The 25,639-nt window shown below is 38.6% G+C and overlaps 1 protein-coding gene across 3 annotated transcripts in view; it reads right to left on the reverse strand.

The window, feature by feature from the left end:
* chrna11 (cholinergic receptor, nicotinic, alpha 11) overlaps window positions 1-25,639 on the reverse strand; it is an 89,424-nt gene that overhangs the window by 12,443 nt on the left and 51,342 nt on the right. For 2 of the 3 annotated variants that reach the window (XM_039752160.1, XM_039752176.1), the window contains exons 7-8: window positions 11,529-11,723; window positions 2,841-2,927 (exon numbers count right to left, since the gene is read on the reverse strand). In XM_039752160.1, coding sequence (XP_039608094.1) covers window positions 2,841-2,927; window positions 11,529-11,723 — 282 coding nt within the window. The remainder of the gene's footprint in view (window positions 1-2,840; window positions 2,928-11,528; window positions 11,724-25,639) is intronic. The other variant, XM_039752168.1, reaches the window with a different exon arrangement.

Raw genomic sequence — 25,639 nt, forward strand, 5'->3', positions numbered from 1 at the left:
CCCTCAGCTTTATTTTAGTACCAAAAGATTTTAGCACCACTGCTGAGGCACTGGCTATTTTCACTTTTGTTGATTGTCCCCCATCTTTAAATTCTTTGTAATTTCTCTTGTCTTTAGCTGTCTGGTTTGGGATTATTTAGCACTCATTTCTGATGTTTGACATTTGGATTGTGGATTAGTTTAATTAGATTAAGTGTTGTCTCTTATAGAAAATTTTTTTGCAATCTTTTGATTAAATTTTGTGTTAATTAAATATTTAATTAGAAAAGAAAATTATTTCATCACTTGGGTCATGGGGTTTTAAAGATTCACTTCTCCCTTTCCAAAAATATAAACGTTTGGGTCATTTTTGCCAGTTTGGCAGTCAGTCTTTTTTGTGCTATCTTATTGAAGCCTATGAAAATCATAATTCTATGGGGGGTAAAAGAAAGAACAAGAAAAAAGCATGAGATAGTCTAGGTTGACTGGTGCTACAGGTATATGTAACCTCATTGAGGGAAGCAGGTGATCTGATTTGGTTTAAAATTCAACTGAGTGTGAGGTCAGAAGCAGAGTTGCCTCAGGGAGTGGGAGCTGAAGTGGCTAAAGACGTAGAAAGACAAAGAGAGAGTTAAGGAGAGAGAAGGTTAGTAGAAGGGTTGGGAGCTTGATCACTGTAGTTTGTGTTAGGAAACTGAGAAAAGCAAAGCATCCAGTGGTGATACATAAGTAACCTTGAAGTTTGTTTCCAGTGGAAATCTTTTCAAATTGTCAACAAGAATTTCTACACTACATTATGGGAATATGAAATCACTAGGGAATATAGAGGCTGTTAGCTTAGGTTGTACCCTAGGGAATCAATAGATGATGCCCTAAAGAATAATTTGTCAGGTGTCTGACAACAAAACTCTATTAGAAAATGTAAAGGCAGGCAGTAAGATAGACATAGGCTATTAAGGCCAACAGAAGATCTGGAAGTAAGGAGAACGTATTGTCATTTTCAGAGCAAACAGAAGGAAACCTGGCAAGGAATCAAAACGATTCATCAGGGTGGCAGCTGGGAATACATAATTCTTGAGCAGGAAAATGTTCACTGTCTTGCTAATTTTGACAGCAGGCAAGTGAGGCCTGATCATTTTAAGGATACACCAGACTTTCCTGGAGACTCAAACATTTGGTTTATGCATTGGGGTGTGGAGCATGGAGACAGTAGGTGAAAGGAAAAATGATTTGCAAGATTTTGGGTGGATGTATTGAGGAAATCAGCCCACCTGATAGTTACGAACAAAGACCTGTGTACAAAAGCCCTATGCGGCACCTAGATTTGAGTTGTTTTTGCACTTCTGTTCACTCTTTGATTTCTCCTAAATTTTCTACCTTGTCTGTGTTTCAGGAAAATAATAAAAACTTTTGTGATTGGTCATGGTGATCTTGGCATTATTCTGGTGATTGTCTGCTTGTTTGGAAAATCTATTAAATTTCTAAAAATAATTAAATTATGACTGTTAATGTACAATATTTACAGTTTTTATTTTATTCACTGAAATCTCCAACATTTTTCTCCAAAACAAAATAAACTATGATAAAGTTAAATATTTTGTTGCAAACATTTAATATAGCTTAAACACCGTATTTACACGTGTACCACGTGCACATTTTTTCCCGAAAATTAGCATTAGAAAATCAGGTGTGCTTCATACACGAGGAAATGTAATTCTGTAATGTTTACTTTTTCTGCTTGGGCTCGCTTGCTCTCTCTCTCGCTCGCTTGCTCACGCACTCGCACTCTCTCTTTCTCGTGCTCTCTCCTGCTCTCTCTTGCTCGCGCTCTCTCTCTCTCTCTTTCTCGCGCTCTCTCCCGCTCTCTCTTTCTCGTGCTCTCTCCCGCTCTCTCTCTAAACGCTTCCTATACAATCACAACGCGCATCTTACATGATGCAAAACGATTTTCGCAATTTTCTTTGTAAAAATTAGGGTGCACGTCTTACACGAGGGCGCATGCTACACGAGTAAATACGGTAACTAACAAATGGCTCTCACACAGTTATTTTGTCAAAATACATTACTATTCTGTCAGCAAACTGGCAGGTAAACTCTTTGAGCATGACTGGAAGATGCATGTAGGAAAAACAAAAAATGGTTCACAAACAAAAGGAAACCAAAGCCAATATGACAGACAACATTTGACGTTGAGGGAACAGGAAAGAGATCAAAATCAAAAAGTAACATGAGAGTAGAGGTTGCTCAAGGCCTTTTGAAAGTTTTGGAATCTGCAGATCAGATACGGAAATGAATTCCTAGCCATTCTTTTATCCCATTGCATCGCTTAAGTACAAGTCGCAACTTTAAAGGCCATGCTCCTAGAAATGTGGGGAAGTGGACTGAACGATGGGATTTGAAAATGGTGGTGAATGAGGACCTAAAATGGTGTCCAACACGTTGCAAAACAAAACACAAAATCTAAACCAATTTCAAATGTCAAGCAATTAATAAAAGGAACTGAATCCTTAACCTCAAAAATCTCCAATGTAAGTACAAAATTATACTAAATCATCAGTATAAAAGCAAATCATGAAAATTACATTTTATCTTGAATTTAAGAGTCACCTGACAGAAAGTGCTGCTACCTTTGTACCAACCTACCTTGTAACATCTGGGTATTTTAAATAAACTCTACACAAGACCACTTCCCCACCAGCAAATGTTAATATTTATAAAAAATGTTTTTGCATAGAGTACAGATCCTAAAATCTGGATTTTGTTTATGCCTTGAAGGGCAAGAAAGAATGTAGATTGACAAACATAACAACGGCAGGCGGAGTGATTGAAAGAACTACAAGATATTAAAGGGCCTCACTCACCTATAAGAGGGATGGAGTCAGAGGTTGCTGGCATTATTTCAGCTACAAGTAGCATAAAGACAGTGAGAGACAGAAGCACCGTGATGCCTGAGAAGCAAAGGAGACAAGGAAGAAAATGACATGAATAAAAGAAAAGGAAGCAGTCAGTCAAGCTCCTGCATGCAGGCAGATTTTCATAGCATCTGTAATGGACATCTCTGCACTGGCAGGTGCCTTGCTTGTCTACCCACCAGTTTTCCTGTGCACTAACAGTTCACATTGTGAACTGTAAATGGCATATTTCTGGTTCACTGAACTTTGCAGATGTTTCTGGACTAATCTGTCTGAACTGTGACAGATTCACGACACAGTTACAAATGAAGCTCTACCACGGCTCTTAAAAACTGAGCACAGCAACCAGGGCTTGTAATTAAACTTGTGCTTTATACCACATCAGCATTAATTAACTGTCCGAGAGCATATATCTTAATTCTAATTTCATACTTATATGCAAATGTTGGAAGGACCATCTCTCAGAGGGATGTATGAAAGCACAGAGCACTGTAAGTTAGCTGCCAGTGGGTCAGCAGGCACTGAAGGTGGAGGGATGTGGGCGGCCAGATTCCCCGCCATTTGTCATCTCTGTTTCTTGCCAGACCTGAGTCAGCGCCTTGCAGATTCACTGCAATGACTTCCAGTATCTATATTCTTTAAACACCATTTTCATTTTGCTGAGGTTGGCAGGCCTGTCAGACCTTTTTTAATCATGAAATACACCATCTAACTGGCTCTCAAAGCAGCAAAGGCTATGATACACACAAGGGCGAGTGGAACTGAAATCTCATAAATGCAACAGGCCAGAAAATCTGTTAGGGACACAATAGAAAATTAATTAACAAGGAAACCTTCAGCTGGAGACACACTCCAAAACTCCTGAGACACTTAACTTCAACTGACTACTGACATGCACAAGAGGTGGCACTTTAAGATTTCATGTATAAATACTTTACAATTCATACAAAAAAGAGGTCTCTGATGGAAATGTTGAATATAAGTAGAAACACGCAAGCCATGTCTGAGCTGTTTTAATTTTTTAAATGCATGTAATTAATTGTACATCCAAAAATTAAATTATATTAAATACTAGGGGGCTTCACCCCCTGCTCGCTTTGCTCGCCAACCCCCGTGTTTGGTTTTCCGGATATACACTTTTAAAATTTTTTTTTTCTTTGAATTGTTGCTATTTCATTAGTTTCACTTTTATTTCAGAACTTCATTAAAAACAATATTTGGAATCTTTGGAGTCCCAATATGCTGAATCTTTTTTATGAGGTCAGTGAGACGTGTTAATGACTTTGTACCATAATTCAGGATAGGTTTCTCTCTTTGGAATTTCAGCACAGACAAAACGATCTTCATCATCAGCAGTTAATATTTTTTTTTGCAAAGTAACCAATAAATGCATGTGAGGTAAACTCCGTTTTTGAAATTCTCTTGACTTAAACTTCAAAGCCTTACAATATTTACATACTTCTGACATATCACCTGGGTCCATATATTCAATCTCTATTCCTTTTTCGTTATTTCTACAAGTAATAATTTCTTTTTCTTTGCACTAATGCGATGTTTCCTTTCTTTGTTTTGACACTGTCGTTTTTTTCTGCTTTAATATTCTGTATCTTGCTCTGTATGTGTTTCGCGCCTACGTTTTTTTGAGTCTTTTGAATTCCACTGTTTTCATTATCTCTAACCTGCTCTGCATGTGTTTGGTCTCCTTGTTTTTGAACCTCTTTATGACGTTTTACTTTGTTTTCTACTCTTTGTCTTCTATTTCTGACCTCGCTTTGTCCTGCTTTTTTTTCAATGACATCTGGTCCGTGGTGATTATTTTCCCTTTTTTCGAGTAATAATTTCCATTTGTCTGCACTACTGCAATCTTTACTTTCTTTTTTTTGATACTTTCTAATTTTCCTACTTTCATATTATTTAACTTTCTCCACATGTGTATCGTGCCAACATTTTTTTTTGAGCCTTTCAAATTCCACTGCTTTCATAATCTCTAACCTGCTCTGCATGTGTATAGCGCCAATGTTTTTGAACATCTTTATGAAGTTCTACTTTGTCTTTTACTCTTTGTCTTTTAATTCTGAGCCCAATTGGACCCGCTGTTTTTTCATTTCCACTTGTTCCGGGCTGATTACCTTATTTTCTGAATTTGCACCTAGATTATTCTTTTTCTTTTTTGCATTTTTTTCTCTCCTATGCTTTTGAGTATCTTTCCTCCTCACTGCTCTTTCTTCTTCGCTTAGTCGTCGACATGTCATCTATAACGTATTGTCCTTATACGCTTTATATGCACAGAGAGCCCTGGATCTGTGTGTGCTCAAACACTTTACACAACTGAGTGTTTTGCTGCCCGTGGTCTTATTTGATATTGGTTGTAAGTAGGGCGTGTCTTGCAAGAATCTCATGTTCTACATCCCGCGAGACAGTCCTGGGTCAATCTCTTAGAACAAAGTCTCATGTTTAAGGTCCCCACAAGACGCTCCGTGGCCTTTTGTCTCGTGGGTCTTTAAAGTGTCTTCCGTGATCTTCACGTGAAGATCATGTCTCGTCTCCCGAGTCTTCCTCTCCAAGGATTTTTTTTTTATAATAGAGAGATATAATATTAACAATTCAAGAAATAGATGTGAAATCCTTGTCAGTTTAAATTATAATACAAACTTGCAGTCTGCAAACAACCATGCAGGAATCTAAGACAACATAAAATTGCTCATAAAATGAAACTACTTAATACTTAATGACAATTGCCCAGTTCGATTTGAAGTCATTGCACAATAACTGGCCAAATTCTGTGCTTTGAATACTGTCCTATATTATTTAAATCTTATATATTAATGTCTACGCGTGGAAGTGTATGTGTCTGTCTGTCCAGCCCAGAAGTGCGAGGCTACGGCATGAAGCTCAAAGAAAGTGACTCTGTTGCCAAAGTCACACCGCCGAGAAAAGGCAAACTTATTTAGCTGCTAATACACAAGTGAGGCAAGCACATTGGCAAAACAAAACCTCAGAGGAGAGAGAAACTCGCTTAGCTGCTGATAGACAACGGAGGCGAGCACATCAGCAAAACGAAACAACCAAGAAAAGAGAACCTCGCTAATGCACAACCAATGTGATTGATTGATTGAAGTGCCAGAATCCATGGTTTCTAGGAGCCCGCGCTTTTTACAGCACAGGCCTACACAGCTAGTAAATATATAAAAAGGAAAAAATGCTTAAATAGTCACCATACTTGCTCAGAAAGAATGTAAAGCAACCAAACTTATTCTAAAAGTGGTGAATTTATTAAAAGATAAATTCAAAGAAGAGATCAACAAAAAGAGAATATTAAGGCACCAGAGTAAACAGAATGAAAGCAAATTGCTGCTTCCTCTTTCTTGAACCCTTACTAGCCTACTTGTCTACCATATAATACTGCAAAGAACTTCCCGTTTTTAACCCCTGTTTGTCAATCTTTCTCCTGGCATCTCTTCATTGTGTCAGTGAACCTATGCTCTAACTCACAGGCAGCCTCTGGAATTGATATTCCTTCGGAATGATATGTTTTAGCCAGGGCTTATTCTCAGATTTAGGTGTATTTTCTGCTTTATTGTTGATTTTGAACGATTGTTTTTCATGTTTAGATGTATTTCTTTTAGGTTTGCTTATTTGGTATTAGTGTACTATGTCTTTAAATGCTATGCCATTTCTTGTGTTTTGTGTGTTAAACCTCAGGAGGCAGGTCCAACCTGGAATTACTGCTACTGGATTCTCCCTCTGCTTTTACTTTAAGGTCACAGAGAGGGTCCTAACAATTGATAGTTGAGTGTTGTTTGTAGAATTTTGTAACTATTGCTTTTCTGTTTAAGGATTACTTTTTATGGATTTATGTATTGGGACTCCTGCACGTTGAATTACCTTTTTTTAGGAAAATCCTATTTATCTTTTTGTTCTTTTGCATGTTTATTTAAATAAATTCTTGATTTACATGTCTCAGAGCCAGATATTTTATGATCCCTCTCTCTTGTAAGGCATTTTTGTGCATTTTAAACTTTTAAACCAAGTCCCTGTTTTGTTTGTTGGCCTGTGTAGGCCGAAGCCTGCATGTGGTGACTGAGGGCTGGCTGCCTGAAGTAAGGTTACATCTGGGCTGGCCTTTGAAGGTCTTTACCTACTTTGAGGGACTATTAAGAAGCATCACATCCCTTTTCATCATGTTCGTGACTCCTGTGCAAAACACTAAAGCAGCTTTAAACAGCCCATGGAGGTAAATCCTACTAAAATACTACAATAAATTGTGGGGTTCAGAGCTGCCTTGGTTTCCCTATAACCACAAACCAAACCAGGAGCTAGGCTGATTAGAAACTCGCTCAGTATTTAATTTCCTTCCATGGAGGGCACAATCCTAATATGTTTGTACATGGGGCCAGGTATCCTTAGTAGATTGATTGGAAATTATTAGTCTTCTCTCAGTCCTTTTGGGGTCACTATTTTAAGGGAAACTAGACCACATCTTGACCAGCTAGTTGGCCAGTACTGTCTTATACATTGTACCCTGCACCTGTCACTAGCACAGTGAAACCCCTAAATAGATCTCAACATCCACAAGCAGAACATCAACCTGCAGTTTCATATGCCACCTTAAAAATACAATCATCAAAAAAATCAATAAGCAACAAAAATTCAGCTTTGGTCAAAGAAATGCGTCAAGAATTTTCTGCACAAGGTAAAATGCTGTAATTACAAGTAAATATTAAATTTATTTTAATACTTAATAGTCTCCCACTGAATCTTTTATTACTGATTCTCCCAGGCATGTAGTTGGTATTTTAAAATGCACGCATATTGACTCACAACACAAATAATGTAATGCACAGTCAATAAAAGACTCACAAAACATCAGAATCTGACGAATTAATTTACAAGTATTATTAGACTCTTGAGATATTCTTTAGTCAAAAAGAAGAATGTATTAAATATAGCTGAATATGAGATTCAAAGTCACCACCAAGGACAAATTTGAAGTTATCTGAGCAAATAACAAATGTAAACAAAGGGTAAGAAATTCAAAGAAAATCAGACAAAAGACGGCAAAACACTTCAGTTCCAGTGTCACAGTTTTCCAAGAGACATTGAGCACCAGAACACATAACTGCAGAATCAAAATTCTCATCTAATGGGAGAAGTTACTTGTTTAATGAAGGTTGCGAATAACAACTCAATAACTTTTTCAGTGACCTAAGGAACACAAGAAGCATCGGATAACAGGATCACTAGGATTATGAGAAAATGTTATTTCAGGACTTAAAGGTATAAGAAAACATCAGAGAAGTTATCACCCTGTGTAAGTGGCAATAAATATAGGAAGCATTATAGAAATGTTTAAAAGGTGAATAAATAGGTGAAATGTCAATTATATGGAATCTGGCAAATGTTCAATTTCACCCAAATGTTAGAAATAGACTCCCATGTCCTTTACTGGGCCACCCTGGACGGGGCCCCCAAAACTAAAGTCATAATGAAAAAAAGCACAAGACTGCCTTCACATATGGATGGACCTGTGATAATAATATGGCAACATCAATGTGTGACTTGTAACAGTCACAAAGAGAGAGTCGCACCACTAGGCAGTAACTTTTGCGCAGTACATTGTAGGATATGGCTTAACATTAATTAATGTAATTAATCGATTCCAAAAAAAGCAATATGGCGTCTTGTGCACTCAGTTCAGACCAAAATGTGTTAACGTCTACAGCCACAGCCCTCGCCAAACGGCTCCAGAACAGTTTTTACCCCTAAAGGGTAAGTTGTGAATATTTGTCTGACTGATACCCTTTAGCACAGTGAGAGTCTAAAAATGAAACATTTTGCACTAATTATTTTAAAAGAGAATTCCTGAAAGAATTAGTAATAAATCTGAATTTTAATTTATAAAAAAAGTGGCCTGCAATGGACTGGTGGCTCCTCCTGGGTTGGTTCTGACTTAGTGTTCCTGTGACTATGAATTGGACAAACAAGGTACAGAGAAAAATAATTTTACATTTCTCATGTCGGTAGGCAGCAAATTAAATGAGTACCAAGGATATGTCTAAGGTGTAAGAATTTAGCACTAAATAAAAAGCAGAGTTTAACACTGCATTTTTATTTAATGCAGGCTGTAAAAAATGTAATTTGGTTCACAACATGATGCTCTCCATATTTGCATCACAGGTACAGCATACTGGTGAAAATGTATCAAAATACAGTATATGCAAGATGCAATCCCACTGAAAATTATTTTACACATTTTAGTCTGATTTACAGCAAATCTGCTTTAAAAAAAAGAGTATCTTCATGTTACTAAAAATGTAAGATATGTGCACTTACATTTTTTTTGTTCTAAATTGGAACATTTAATTAATGAATCGATTCATCTGTAACTATATGAATTTTGTATTAATTCTTTCACTCATGGTTTGTTTAATTTAAGATGTTAAAAATTGGAGAAGAAGAAGTAGAACCCACACCTTCCTTTATACACCTGAAATGGTTTTGGGACAAGCTAGGACCACTCAACTCATAAATAGAAAGGATCAGAGTTAAAAACTCAAAATAGGAAATCTATTTTAAAGAAAAATAAAACGCAACTACCTGCCACAAACTAAATGATATCCTGTTAATTTAATAAAGGTATAACATCTAATAAATGTTTCTTTGTAATTAGAATTTCCATGATGCGACTACTACTTTTTCAAACTTTAAAAGCTCAAAGCTTAACCTTTGGGTAGAATTCAAAATTCCAAAAAAAAAAAAAAAGACTTTCTTTTAAAGTCCTACAGGAAGAGTACAGAATAAGCAATACACAAAATATACACTTTCCAGGATGGCGATTTTTTGAGTCTAAGCCAATTTTTTGGTAAGCCATGGAACCCAAAGCAGCCAAATTTGTGCACAACCTTCTGCAGGCAGAGGTCCATAATGAGTTCCTCTGAATAGCAATGTTCAAGTTGTGAGATGGTAGGACATGAAGATGAATCGCATGTCATATCTCAAAACATCTCTTAACTTTGTTGATGCAATTGGTTGGAAATTGCATTAAATCAGACAAAACAGATGATTTATCTCACGGAGACTGGAGCTAAATGCAGGCCTGCAATTATTCATTCTCCAAACTCAAGAAATATTGATCTTAGGTGAATAAACTAGAAAATCCATGGCTGATATCTAAATTTACCTTAGCTACATCAACCTTCTGCACCCTCTCACATACTTTCTACAAAGAATGATCCCAATCCTGCCACCTACCTTTCACACCAATAAATCTCTTATGTAGCCACATGCGTGAGTTTTTCCCAACGCCTATAGCACCCAGTCCATAAGCCATGTACACACCTCTCCCACACCTCCTTCTACCCCTTTGCCTCCAACCAACACCTTGGCATTTCTTATATTTACTTTGAGGCCTTTCACTTCCAAAATAGCTTTCCATTCCCATTTCCAGTTTCTCTCTCAATTATACTTCACTTTTTTGCCATCAAAGTAAAAACAGTTTTCTGGTCACCAAATCCATCACTAAGTCAAAAAGCAAATAACTTAGAACAGATCTCTCATCTTCTCCTCAAAATGTTCACTATCCCCATCTGCTGTTCTGACCACTGTTTCTTGCTGTTTTTTCTTACATTGGCCATGTACTTTACTTCATCCACAGCCATCTTTGTCAATGAATGCTTACTCAGCTGTCATGACACACATCATATGACTTCTGTATACATTCAGCTATTGTACAGTACGGGTTCTTTCTCTTCACTACAGTTTTTTCTGCATTTAACTGACAACAAAGATCACATCTGTTGTTCAATTCTAAGGCATGAAGCCAAGCTTAAACTCTGATTTGCTAACTTTCACTTGATGCCTTGTTCTTTTCTTGAACACTCAGTCACCTTCTGCTCTGATGTAACCCAAAGGAACACACAGGAGACAGCACTCTTTTCTTAGCGTGCTGCAATAAGCGCATTTCTCTTCCAATCTTCAGAAATCCACTGTTCTCACAAAATCATGTTGCAGAGGTCTATCAACCATTCAATTCCAGGTTCTTCCACTACCTTGCACTTTTCCAACACTACTCCAGTTGGACTTGCTGCTTCACCCCATCTTCATGGTGTTTTTGAGATCTCCTCTTTGTAAACTTACAGGTTAGTCCTTCTGTTTTCTCCCAGTCATCATCGCTATCCTATTCCTTCTCCTTATTCAGCAGTTCCTCTGTGTACTTCTTCCAGGTGTCCTAAATTCCACTACTATAGTCACAATATTTCCTTCAGCATTTTTAAGCAATTCACACCTTCTGCATCATGAGTTTCATTCCTTCCTCATTCTGTAGCTCACTTGCAAACTCATATTATTCATAGATTTTTATAATGGATTATTATTTAATTGTGGCTTCTTTAATTGTGCTAATTATTGTCACTTGATCAGTTGTACAATGGGGCAGTGAAGTACACAGTGAATTTGTTTGCCCAATTTTGCAATGGCCCCGTTTTTCAACTTATAGCAGCATAGTAAATGAAACTATTCACCAGCTGAAAGACAGCAAGACAGCCCAAGGGAAAATTAAAATAGGAGGATAAGAGAGAGTCACAGGTGCCCCACAAAATCATTCACTTCTCTCCCCTTCTTTCCAAATGTTGTACTTACCCAGTGATATCTTCTCTCCAGAGTCAGCTGGTAGTAAGAATACCAGAAGTGTCATGGAAGACAGGAGAACGCAGGGTATCAGCAGGTTCAGTGCATAATACAGAGTGCGTCGACGAATTGTAACATAGAAGGTTATGTCTGGATAGGGCTCCTTGCAACAGTCATAGAAGATTTCATTGCGGCTACCAGGCACTCCTGTAAATAATTATATGAGACACTGTTCAGAGATTTATGGGAGCTTTTTATAATTGACTCTGTAAAAGTCTCAAGGGAATTGAATGAGCAGCTTCTGCTCAGTATATGGATAACAAAGCCGAAAAAACAAAGAAAACTGTGCAGTGTCAATGTCAATCTGCAGAATATAAACAGAGCACAGCAAATAAGCATGGCTTCTCATTGAAGGCTAATATCATTTTGGATGGTGCATAACTTACATAGCATCTTAATGACATTTTCAATTTAAGCATTTTCTTTCATTTTAGTTTTGATACCATCACCATTGATTTTAATTACATTGTGTAGGTTCAAGAATTTTTATTTGTCACATGCAAAATCACACAGGAGTATAAGTTGCAGTGACACGTATTTGTCCGTGTTCCAATAAACACTGCCAATGAGATAGAGCTGGATTCAGAAATATCCTTCAAATTAATTTGTTCAAAGAAATACAAAATTCAAAATTAATTTGAACAGATGTTACAAAGACAGATAAATGAAATGAAAGACTACAAGAAAGAAGTTTGGCAATTAAATGTCTCCAATTACAGTAACAGAAATATATCAAAGGGATAAATAAACCCATTTCAGATTGCTACATCCTTTTAAGTCTATCAACACAAAGAAACCCAAAATGTTCCACAAAAAACATGCATTTTAAAGTCATGGTTTTTAAAAAGGAAAAAGAGATCAATTCACAGAAACTTGAAAAGAAATGGAAGAAAAGGGCAGCTTCTTAGCTGCTTCATAATTGGAACCCACTCAGAAACTCAGTCAATCATTCAGCGACTGACAATTTGCTAAAAAAAATTAAATAACCAGGCCAACTTAACAATCAAAAATAAAAAATAGAACATTAATAAATCTCATATGTAGGTAAGTATATCTATCTATCTATCTATCTATCTATCTATCTATCTATCTATCTATCTATCTATCTATCTATCTATCTATCATATACAGTATGTATTAGACTGTTCCATAATCTATTAATGAGTCTTATTAAAAACATCAAAGGAGCTGTAGTCAATGTACTAACGAACACCACAAAGGAAAATTTCTAAGAATTCTTCCATCACATGTAAGGATTGTAACAATTTTTTCTACAAAATTATTTTTAATATCAGCTTTGTTATATTGGTTGGAGATGGTGGCACTGACCAAGATGTTAAGATTTGCATTGGGTGTGACGAGGATGGATAGGATTAGAAATGAGTATATTAGAGGGTCAGCTCAAGTTGGACGGCTGGGAGACAAAGTCAGAGAGGCGAGATTGTATTGTTTTGGACATGTGCAGAGGAGAGATGCTGAGTATATTGGGAGAAGGATGCTAAGGATAGAGCTGCCAGGAAAGAAGAAAAGAGGAATGCCTAAGAGAAGGTTAATGGATGTGGTGAGAGAGGACATGAAGGTCATGAGTGTGACAGAGTAAATGTAGAGGACAGGAAGATATAGAACAAGATGATCCGCTGTGGCAACCATTAACAGGAGCAGCTGAAAGAAGAAGAAGTCGTATTAATTTCATGACTTTAAATATAAAATACATGATAATCTCAAATTGGTTTAGTCCAAAGGCTGAACACTGGGCACTAGAAATGATACAGCTTTTGACTAAGTGCCAATATGTTGCACATATATACTGCATACATACATGCATATATTTATATATATATATATATATATATATATATATATATATCCATGACATATATAAATAAATATAGTCAAGCATGCATGTCAGAGGGGCAATCTTCTGGGCTCAACAGAGGTAAGCACCACCAGTTCAGGGAATAAGGGATGCTGTTGCTGGTGGTATTGTCTCTTTATAAAATACACATACACACACACATATATAATATACTAGGGGGCTTCGCTCACTAAACAACAAATATTTTAATTATCATGGCTAGGCCTCTTCATTGGGAAGAAACACTACTTTTCCCTGATGGCAACACGAATTAAACGATCTACAAGTCTCCGACTCAAAATGTAAATCCGAACAATATATTTGTTCTCTTTTTGCTGTTCTGTTATTTCACCGAGTAATAATTTCCATTTGTTTGCGCTAATGCGATATTTACTATAATTTTTTTGAGACTTTGGAATTTTAGTACATTTATTATCTCTAATCTGCTCTGCATGTGTATCAAGGCAAAGTTTTTGAATTCTTTACGATGTTTTATTTTGTCATCTACTCTTTGTCTTTTATTTCCGGCCCCAGGTGTGGTTAAATCTCTTGGTACAAAGTCTCATTTCACAGGACTTGAAAGTATATATACTGCTCAAAAAAATTAAAGGAACACTTTTTAATGAGAGTATAGCATCAAGTCAATGAAATTTCTGGGATACTGATCTGATCTGAGTAGCAGAGGGGGTTGTTAATCAGTTTCAGCTGCTGTGGTGTTAATGAAATTAACAACAGATGCACTAGAGGGGCAACAATGAGATGGACCCCCAAAACAGGAATGGTTTAACAGGTGGAGGCCACTGACATTTTTCCCTCCTCATCTTTTCTGACTGTTTCTTCACTAGTTTCACATTTGGCTACAGTCAGTGTCACTACTGGTAGCATGAGGCGATACCTGGACCCTACAGAGGTTGCACAGGTAGTCCAACTTCTCCAGGATGGCACATCAATACGTGTCATTGCCAGAAGGTTTGCTGTGTCTCCCTGCACAGTCTTAAGGGCATGGAGGAGATTCTAGAAGACAAGCAGTTACTCTAGGAGAGCTGGAGAGGGCCATAGAAGGTCCATAACCCATCAGCAGGACCGGTATCTGCTCCTTTGGGAAAAGCAGAACAGGATGAGCACTGTCAGAGCCCTACAAAATGACCTCCAACAGGCCACTGGTGTGAATGTCTCTGACCAAACAACCAGAAAGACTTCATGAGGGTGACCCAAGGGCCCCATGTCCTCTAATGGGCCCTGAGCTCACTACCCAGCAGCATGCAGCTCGATTGGCATTCGCCATAGAATACCAGAGTTGGCAGATGCACCACTGGTGCCCTGTGCTTTTTACAGATGAGAGCAGGTTCACCCTGAGCACGTGACAGAAGTGAAAGGGTCTGGAGAAGCCATGGAGAACATTATGCTGCCTGTAACATCATTCAGCATGAGCAGTTTGGTGGTGGGTTAATGATTGTATGGGGAGGCATATCCATGGAGGGTCACACAGACCGCTACAGGCTTGACAAAGGCACCTTGGCTGCCATTAGGTATCAGGATGAAATCCTTGGACCCTTTGTCAGACCCTATGCTGGTACAGTGGCTCCTGGTGCACGACAATTCCTGGCCTCATGTGGTGAGAGTATGCAGGCAGTTCCTGGAGGATGAAGGAATTGATACCATTGACTGGCCACCACACTTTCCTGACCTAAATCCAATAGAACACCTTTGGGACATTATGTTTTGGTCCATCCAATGCCACCAGGGTGCACCTCAGACTGTCCAGGAGCTCAGTGATGCCCTGGTCCAGATCTGGGAGTAGATCTCCCACAACACCATCTGTCATCTCATTAGAAGCATGCACCGATGTTGTCAGGCATGTATACAAGAACACAGGGGCCATACAAATTGCTGCGTACAATTTTGAGTTGCTGCAATTAAATTTTGGCAAAGTGGACTAGCCTGCCACATAATTTTTTCACTCTGATTTTTGGGGCGTCTTTGAATTCAGGGCTCTGTAGGTTGATCATTTTCATTTCCATCAAACAATGTGGCATCCTTTCGTTCCTAACACATTACCCAGTCTATATCAGTATAGATATCCAGGAGGATTTCTTTTTCCCATTGAGATCTGATGTGTTTTCAAAGTGCTCCTTTAATTTTTTTGAGCAGTTTATATATACATATCTATACTAATAAAAGGCAAAGCCCTCACTCACTCACTCACTCACTCACTCACTCACTCACTCACTCACTCACTCACTCACTCACTCACTCATCACTAATTCTCCAACTTCCCGTGTAGGTAGAAGGCTGAAATTTGGCAGGCTCATTCCTTACAGCTTACTTACAAAAGTTGGGCAGGTTTCATTTCGAAATTCTACACCTAATGGTCATAACTGGAAGGTATTTTTCTCCATTAACTGTAATGGAGTTGAGCTGGCAATGACATGGGGGGCGGAGTTTCGTGTGACATCATCACGCCTCTCATGTAATCACGTGAACTGACTGTCAACGCAGTGCGTAGAAAACCAGGAAGACCTCCAAAAAGCGCTTAAGAAAATATGCATTATATAATTGAGAAGGCAGCGAAACAATAAGAAGCGAGCGAGTGACATATACTACCATATTCATGACTGCTGCTACCTCGGAAAGAAAGCAAGGTGTAAACCTAAACTTTACATTAAGTTCATAGACAGGCTACCGCTGGCGTTTCACATGCCCACAGGTAATGAGGGATACAAGTTTAATGAGAGGACGCAGGATATAAACAAGACTTTTGATCACTTTGTAACAGAGTTAAAATTGCTGGTGAAGGACTGTGCTTATGCAAATGAATAGGAAAGCAGGATGTAAAGCTTAACTTTAAATTAGGTTCATAGATATATATATATATGAATGAATAGGTCTATTCACAATCTGATATTTGGGTGGTTACCTAACAGGTAATGCTTTAGGTTGGTCAACCAGTTGGTAGACATATGCCATGTCTTCTCATTTGCAAGAAGCAGATCATAGACATGCTATATAGTACCTGATAAATAATACAAAGAGTATATGACACATGTTTTGCCCTATTTGGGGCTCATCATGTGTATGCACATTTGCTTCCTTTTGTGGAAATCAAACCTTGGACATTGGGGCCTGACTCAAAGCCTCAGATGTTGCACCATGTTGGCTGGATTACTTACTTGATAGGCATTACCTAAAGGTTCCTGCAACTAAGAGGACTAGGTGGATGTCTACCAAATGGCTGACCAACCACAAACGTTACTTGGTAGGTAACCACCTAAATATCTGATTGTGGTCAGACCTATGCATTTAATATTCCAATCTACACCAGCTATCGTGGTGCATTATCTGAGGCTTCACCTCAGGCCCTGATGTCCAAGGGGAAGCAAAAGTGCATACACCTGATGAGCCCCAAATAGGGTGAAACACGTGTGATGTACTTTTTGTGTAATTTGGCCGGTACTATATAATATATACAGTATATATAATTACTAGCAAAATACCAGCGCTTCGCAGCGGCGAAGTACTGCATTAAAATTTTTATTAAGAAGAAAATTTTACCTTTTTAAACTGTGGGACAATATGCCAATAATTATTTGTTAAGGATCTCTTTGTATACCATGTTGTCAGTTCAGCCCTCCGGTTGTAATATGACCAAGCTGTGCACTGAGCTTACTCTTGAGCATGCAACTTACAGTTGGCCATGTGAACAGTAATCTTGTCTCAAATCTCACAGCTTGGGTTGCTGCTGTCATAATCGGTTTGAGGTTCATGGTTTGTTTCAATTATGACAGTATTTGTAGGACTTGTGTTGAAGTGACATTCGGCATCTGTCAAGCGTTGTAAGCACAGAACCGGTTTCAGCGATAAAATCACATCCAGCTTTTGAGAGTTTAAACATTCATAAACATCAAAGTGTTCACTACTGAAATCGTCACCTGTGAATCTAAGATGTTTAAGAGGCATTGGCGGTTGTCCAAAGGTGTAAAATATTTGGCCATTTCAGTACACTTGAAAGCGACAACCGAACAATTCAGCGGCAGCCATCAACTCACATGCAGAACCATAGGTGAAGGGCTTAAGCATTTCACTCTTCTAGTGCTCCTGTGTAGTATAATTATCTCCTGTACCGTCATCAGTCCACACCTTGAACCTGTCCCAGTCATTCAATACATAAGACACAATGTTCCTCCAGATATCAAGAGTGAGCCTGATATGGCTGTGCAATATGTAACAAAGAGAATGGAAAAGGTAGGTGGTATCTCCGGGCATGGAAACCATTCGGTAAGTGATAGTTCTTTGATCGATAGTGATCTTCTCGATAGACATGGTAATGGGGGTTGGAATGATAAAGGAAATGGGTACCTGAACAATGTAAAGTAAGTGTAAAATACCTATACAATAACTATAATTGTAATAAACAAACAATAAAACAGCGGAGAAGCCGTGGATTAAACAAAAAGGCTGTAGTTATCAGTAGTGAGACGTGAATCCTGTGGCGAAGCAAGGAAGGGAATGTAGAGACTGGAGCGACGGACGGCCTTATATAGGCAGGCAGCCAACAACGTGGGAGGCGTTGGGATGGGGGACCCAACGCCGCCTCACACGGTGACTGAGCTGCAGGCTATGGATGTATATAAATACGTAAGTAGGATTCAGTTAGCGTTGGGAACCCGTGTACCAAATTTCTTGAAGATGGGCCCATAAGTAACAAAGACTGTTGAAAAGTTCAATATGGCGGCCGACAGTGGCATCATACCACCAAAATAAGTACGTACATTGGTTTTGGTTAGTGCAGGGAAGCCGCCTACCAAATTTCGAGAAGATGGGGCCATAAATAAGAAAGTTCAACATGGCGGACGTTGTTGGCTGTTATGACCATTACGCGTAGAATTTCAAAATGAAACCTGCTTAACTTTTGTAAGTAAGCTGTAAGGAATGGGTCTGCCAAATTTCAGCCTTCTACCTACACGGGAAGTTGGAGAATTAGTGACGTTGGAAAGTTCAATATGGCGGCTGACAGTGGCGTCATACCAACAAAATAAGTATGTACATTGGTTTCGGTTACCGCAGGGAAGTCGCCTACCAAATTTCGTGAAGATGGGGCCATATATAAGAAAGTTCAATATGGCGGACGTTGTTGATCGTTATGACCATTATGCCTAGAATTTCGAAATGAAACCTGCTTAACTTTTATAAGTAAGCTGTAAGGAATGGGTCTGCCAAATTTCAGCCTTCTACCTACACGGGAAGTTGGAGAATTAGTGACTTTGGAAAATTCAATATGGCGACCGACAGTGGCATCATACCACTGAAATAAGTAAGTACATCGTTTTTAGTTAGCGCAGGGAAGCCGCCTACCAAATTTCGAGAAGATGGGGCCAGCCTTCTACCTACGGGAAGTTTGAAAATTGGTGGCGTTGGAAAGTTCAATATGGCGGCTGACAGTGGCGTCATACTATTGAAATAAGTAAGTACATCGGTTTCGGTTAGCGCAGGGAAGCCGCCTACCAAATTTCGAGAAGATGGGGCCATAAATAAGAAAGTTCAACACGCCGGACGTTGTCGACTGTTATCGACCGTTATGACCTTTACGTGCAGAATTTCGAAATGAAACCTGCTTAACTTTTGTAAGTAAGCTGTAAGGAATAAGCCTGCCAAATTTCAGCTTTCTACCTACATGGGAAGTTGGAGAATTAGTAATGAGTGAGTGAGTGGGTGAGTCAGTGAGGGCTTTGCCTTTTATTATTATAGATTATTTGGACTGGGACTTGTGTTAGTGTTGGTGTTGTCGGGTTGAGGGTTGTGTATATATATATATATATATATATATATATATATATATATATATATATATATATATATATATATATATACTGTATATATCTACACACATACACGCAGAGTATGTATGTATATATGTATATGGATATGGAGCTTGAGAAACTACAGTATAACATGTAATTAGTGGTACCTAATACCAAAAAATGTATGGTAGATGTAATGTAAGAGGATACATTTTTAAAGCATGGAGGTGGTGCTATTGAGTGATACAAATTTATTATTGATTGCTGCAATATTTTAACAATTTCAATTAATGCTTAATTAAAAATGTATATATTCATTACTTCACAAGTGATAAAGCATTTAGCATTTTGGTATCCTAATTGATCTGTCCATCATGGATAAAGGAAGAATAATATCATAAAAATCTGTGTTTTACAATCTAGCTATTGTCTAATTAAGTAATTAATTAATGAACTACCTCATTATTGATTTGAACCAAATCTAATTAGAAACATCAGTTCTAGTCACATGTAATGTAATGGTGGCACAGTGGCTTTGTACTGCTTCCTCATAGCTTCACAAACTTGGTTCAAATTTCAAGCCTAGTCACTGCTGTTATAAACCATGCATGCTCCTCCCATTTCCAGGTGGGGTTTCTCCTGGCATTCTGGTTTCCTCCATAATTCTAAAGATTGTATGCTAGATTAGGAGGGAGCTCTCTCTCAGGTGAGAGTAAGAGTTACCGTGTCCTCCAGTGGGTTCTCATCTAGGGCTTTGTGGCTAATTCTGCTGACACAGACTCCCTGTGACCCCGATTCAAGTAGGTGAGTTGAGAAAATAAATGGAAATCTAATCCATCAGGCCAGTTATTTGATAAAAACAGATTTTTTTTTTAAATTCTATTTCATTGGGATCTTGCATTTATTGAACACTGCACACTTAAATGTCCATCTAACAACATTCTACAGTGTACAATAAATTTTCCTTCATAAACTGGGGACTAAATGCAATGTTACTAAAAGCCCCTTTGGTTAGGGTACCTAAAAATGACTGAAAACCTGCTGAAGTTGCTGGAGTGAATTAGTTGAAATGAATTAATTGGGGATGGCTAAAGACAATGCCATACAGTATCAATCCCTTGAAACATTTATGTTTGTGATATTTAAATTTTCATGGAGGATCATGGATGGCAATATTTTTTTCAGGACCACGAGTAATGCCTAAAGCATAGCCAATTGCAACTGAACTTTAAGGTCAGAATATTCTGTCTATAAAACGTTGCCGCATAGGCCTTGAGCACTTAGTGATCATTAGGACTAAGATGAAATGTGAAAGTGTATTAAAAAACTGTGTGAAAAAATCCAATAAAGACAAAGGTCGACTGGGAAAAACAAAAAGGTAGTTGTCATGACTTTTAAGGAAGTTTTTTAAGTGTTAAGATTAATCGTACCATTAAAACAGAGAACCACCAAAACAAGAGAAGCAGAGCAGATAATCAGTCAAGAACATTAGTTCAAGAAGCTTGAGCATTTCTGAAGTTCTCTGTTAATTAATGCTCTAAGAAATTAAATTTCATTTTCGTCTTGTCATCTACTCAAATAGACACACTGGCCTCTCAGATTAATGATGTTGTACATTATAGGTCCTCTAGGCTTCTATGCAGCTTTTGTATCACTGGTGTCTCCTCCATCCAGATCTGGCGTCTCATGGCCTCATGCGGCAGACAGTCTTGCCGTAAATGCTCTGTTGTCTGGTTGCCCATTTCGTACGGGCACTAGTCTAACTGACCAATCCAGGACTTGGTGTATAGGTGGTGGTTTAGGCAGTTGTGGCCTGTCTGGAGTCTGAAGGTAGCCACCTGCTCAGATCTTGTCAGCAGATAATATGGGTCATTCCTATTATTAGCTTTGTGGTAAGCAGTAGACCTGTCTTGTTATACTTTAATAGAACCCTCCTTTGCCAATTTGTCATCAGTGTCATTGCCAAGTATATTACAGTGGGAAGGAATCCTCTGCAATATGACTGTGTGTACTCTGCATTGGGAAGACAAGGCACTCAGCTATCTGGCCCTAACAGACTGTAGGGCCTGCAGGACTCATGGAGCATCTGTAAAGAATACCAATGGCTAGGCAACTTGCATTTCATGTGTTGGTGTAGTGTCTGTTTACTTGTCACCTCTCACTTTCAGCCTTCACTGATGGCTAGCACTGTGAGTGTCTTCTGCCAGTAAAATTAGCCTCTCTATAACAAGTCCTATGCAGTGTTTGCAAGTGGTGACAGGTGGTAACTGGGTGTTGAAAGGCTCTAGGATAAATCTGCAAAGGGTGGGAGGAGGTATGGACCCCAGATGTGTGGCTATGTCCTGGTGTCTGTGAACCCCAGCTATGGGTCAAATAGCATGGGAAGATGGAGCTCATCAGTCTTGGTTGGCAATTCATCTAAGGGAAGGAAAACTGAATAAAAACCCAGGAAGAGTCCTCTTACCAACCTTGGTTGGCAAATAACTTGACAAGACGAAAACAATGCAGAAGAAGGCCAATGCATTTCCACTTTTATGAAGGGAAATTAAGCTCAAAGACAATAACAGTAACTACAAAAATTTGTTTGTGAGCATCCACCCATCTAGCTTTCGACCAGCTGATCGAGTTAAGTAACTAAGAAAATGTCCATTTAATACAAGACTTATCTAAGCCAATGTTACAAAGTGCTTTACAAAAACGACAACAGGTTGAGGCATGAAGAGGTGAAAATGATTACTATTGACTTATGCCATCACAAAAAATATTGGTTTCATAATTTTTTTTTTGATGAAAGAAAAGTTTATTTCAGACTGAATTTCAACATTCTATACTTATAAAAAACATCAGTAGTTTAATTTTATACAGCAGTAAAAAGCCAATAGACTAATCAATAATACGTAAAAACAAAAACATCCATTTTCCAACCCATTGAATCCAAACACAGGGTCACGGGGGTCTGCTGGAGCCAATCCCAGGGCACAAGGCAGGAACCAATCCCGGGCAGGGTGCCAACCCACCGCAGGACACACACAAACCCACCCACACATCAAGGCCAATTTAGAATCGTCAATCCACCTAACTGGCATGTCTTTGGGAGGAAACCAGAACGCACCCATGGGGAGAACATGCAAACTCTACACAGGGAGGACCCGGGAAGCAAACCCGGGTCTCCCAACTGCGAGGCAGCAGCGCTACCACTGTGCCACCGTGCCACCCCAGGTTGATACATGCAGAATCTAATTTTAAACAAACAACAACAACCACATCTCACAACTAGAGACATGCGTAAGAAAAAAGTTCAAGAACTTTCAAGCAATTGCTGTTAATTTGCAAATTGTGTTTTTTTTATTCAATTATATATGCAGATAATAAAAATAAGTTGCTGTTTGGATTGTATTTCTATTACAGCTGTCTATTATTTAAATTATTAGCACCTAAAATATATGTAATAATAATACATACCATTTTCAAATGTAGAGTTATGGCTGGCAAAAGCAGATACCAACCATCCCAGCACCCACTCATGTGGGACCAATTTATAATTGGTAATCTTATACATATAAAAGCCAAATACCACTGACTCACTCACGAAATCTCTCGAACCATGAGGACTTGGGACTTGAAATTTTGAATGTAAGTTACCCTTGGACCATAGGTGCTTGCTAAGAAACGGTTTTAAAAAGTTTGTGCTCCAAGTGTGAAATTTCTTGTAGTATTTTAGACCCGTTTGTATGCCTCTCCACTTTTCACGAGAGAACTACTTAATGGATTTAGATCGGGTTTTTTCTGTAATTTGCTTGAACATTCTTTCTCATCGTGTTAAGTATCATAGTTCGCTTGCGGTACCAATTTATTACTGCAAATCTAGCCCTCCTCACTCATGTGTCTGCCTCGGGGCGTGACCTTAACTCCGCATAGTTAGCGAACGAGAGAACTACTTAACGGATTTAGTTGAGTTTTTTTTTTCTATAATTTGCTTAAACATTTCTGTTGATTTTGCAACTTCTTTTATTGTGCTAAGAATCATAGTTTACTTGCAGGAATGATATATTTGTGCTAATCAGTAACAGAGGATGCGGGCCGAGGGGAGGGGGAAGAGTGACGTCAGGAGTAGAGAGCTGGGCAGGGCCCTCCTCTCTGTCCTGTTTCACTAATACGCAGATGAAGCCGCGGGGGATGGCTAGTCAATCTATAAGAGGAATCTTTGGAAATGTGAGAAGACATGGGCAGAACTTGCAAACTCCATTTGGACAACAACCAGGTGTGGGATTTGAACTCAAAAAACAGTACCCGTGAGGCTGCAGTGCTAACCGATGTATCATCATGTCCCAAATTACTGAATATTGTCCAAATAATTCAGTGCACAATTGCAGAGTGGAAATCTAGGTGCTCATTTACACCAGAGTAAGCAAATGTTTCATGAATGAAACTGTACAAGGTGAACAGTGCAGAATTTATTATAGAAAGGTAGTTTGGACATGTGTACAGTAATCCCTCGCTATATCACGCTTCGACTTTCGCGGTTTCACTCTATCGCGGATTTTAAATGTAAGCACATCTAAATATATATCACAGATTTTTCGCTGGTTCGCGGATTTCTGCGGACAATGGGTCTTTTAATTTATGCTACACGCTTCCTCAGTTTGTTTGCCCTGTTGATTTCATACAAGGGACGCTATTGGTGGATGGCTTAGAAGCTACCCAATCAGAGCATGTATTACATATTAACTAAAACTCCTCAATGCTATAAGATATGCATCCCGCGCGGAGCTTGATTGTTTGCTTGTCTCTGCCTCTCTCTCACCCTCTCTGACATTCTATGCGCCTGACGGAGGGCTGTGAGCAGAGGTGCTGTTTGCTTAAAAGATACTGACGCTCCTCTAAAAAAATGCTGCTTTATTGCGGTGCTCGGCATACTTAAAAGCACAAAAGCACATGTATTGATTTTTTGATTGTTGCTTTAATCTCGCTCTCTCTCTCTGACGTTCTCTGCGCCTGACGGAGGAGATGTGAGCAGAGGTGCTGTTTGCACAGAGGCTGTTTGCTTAGAAGATACTGACACTCCTCTAAAAATGCCGTGGCAAACTTAAAAGCACAAGTATTGATTTTTTGATTGTTTGCTTTTCTTTGCGAGCTCTCTCTCTGTCTCTCCCTCTGAAATTCTCTGCTCCTGAAGAGAAGATCTATTTGCATTCTTTTAATTGTGAGAAAGAACTGTCATCTCTGTCTTGTCATGGAGGACAGTTTAAACTTTTGACTAAAGGGTGTTATTTCATGTCTAGAGGGCTCTAATAATGTTAACAGTGTGGGAGAGTTTATAAGGGCTTAAAATATATAAAAATAACTACATAAACATATGGTTTCTAGTTCGCGGATTTTCGTCTATCGCGGGGGGTTCTGGAACGCAACCCCCGCGATCGAGGAGGGATTACTGTATTTAAATGATAATCTGGTGATAACAAATGCTCAGCTGTTGTTCTTGGTTAACATGCCTCATCAATGCTATGTAAAAGATGGAGACAGTGGCCATCTGGGGTGCTGGGCAGTGTTTCTTTTAAGGTCCAGGGTGACTTGAGAAAAAAGATTTTTCTTGTAAACAAAAATGTTATGTTACGCTGTGAGCACTACTTACTATTATGCAATATAATTATCTATTCATATGTAATAATGAATATTATTTAAAACTAGCTGAAATACCCAGAGTTGCCCAGGAGGAAAATAAAGTGTTTTTTTTTTTTAATTGTTTGAGAAGAATATAATAAAAAAAATTACTTTAAAAAACAAAATAAATGAACAAACAATGAAGACTCACTAATGTGGTTGTCTTGCGGTCTTGTATGTATGTTATCATCCAGTTGACACTCGGAACTGGCCGACTCTATTTTATGTCAAAAGCAACAGGCGGGTGATGGCGCTCAAACATAAAGAATGCTGGCAGTCCCCTCCAGGTTGCCCTCTGGTGGTCGTTCCGAGTGTCAACTGGATGATAACATGCTTACAAAACCGCAACATCGTCCCCCACCCTACCCAGAAGGGGGTGGGTTAGGGTTGATTTCACCCTACAGTATTTTTAGTTGACCAATAACAAATGTGTACCAAGTTTCATAAAAATTGCTCCAGCCATTCGGAAGTGATGCTGGAACACACACACACACACATATTGATTGCCTTTTATATATATAGATTCATTAAAGTGGTATGTTTATTTAAACTATTAAGATACCATGTATTCATTAAGTCATGATGACTGGAATTAAAAAAATAAAACTGAGTGGACAACTTAACAGTGCACCTTTTTTAAAAGAGAGCATTAGATGCAATTAGATTTTTAAAGATCACTCAGAGATGATTTAAAATTCCTACAAATCACAACTCTGTAATGTCATCAGTGTCTAAAAGCAGAATTGTTG

The sequence above is a fragment of the Polypterus senegalus genome, chromosome 1, assembly GCF_016835505.1.
Source record: "Polypterus senegalus isolate Bchr_013 chromosome 1, ASM1683550v1, whole genome shotgun sequence".
In the NCBI taxonomy this organism is placed as follows: Eukaryota; Metazoa; Chordata; class Cladistia; order Polypteriformes; family Polypteridae; genus Polypterus; species Polypterus senegalus.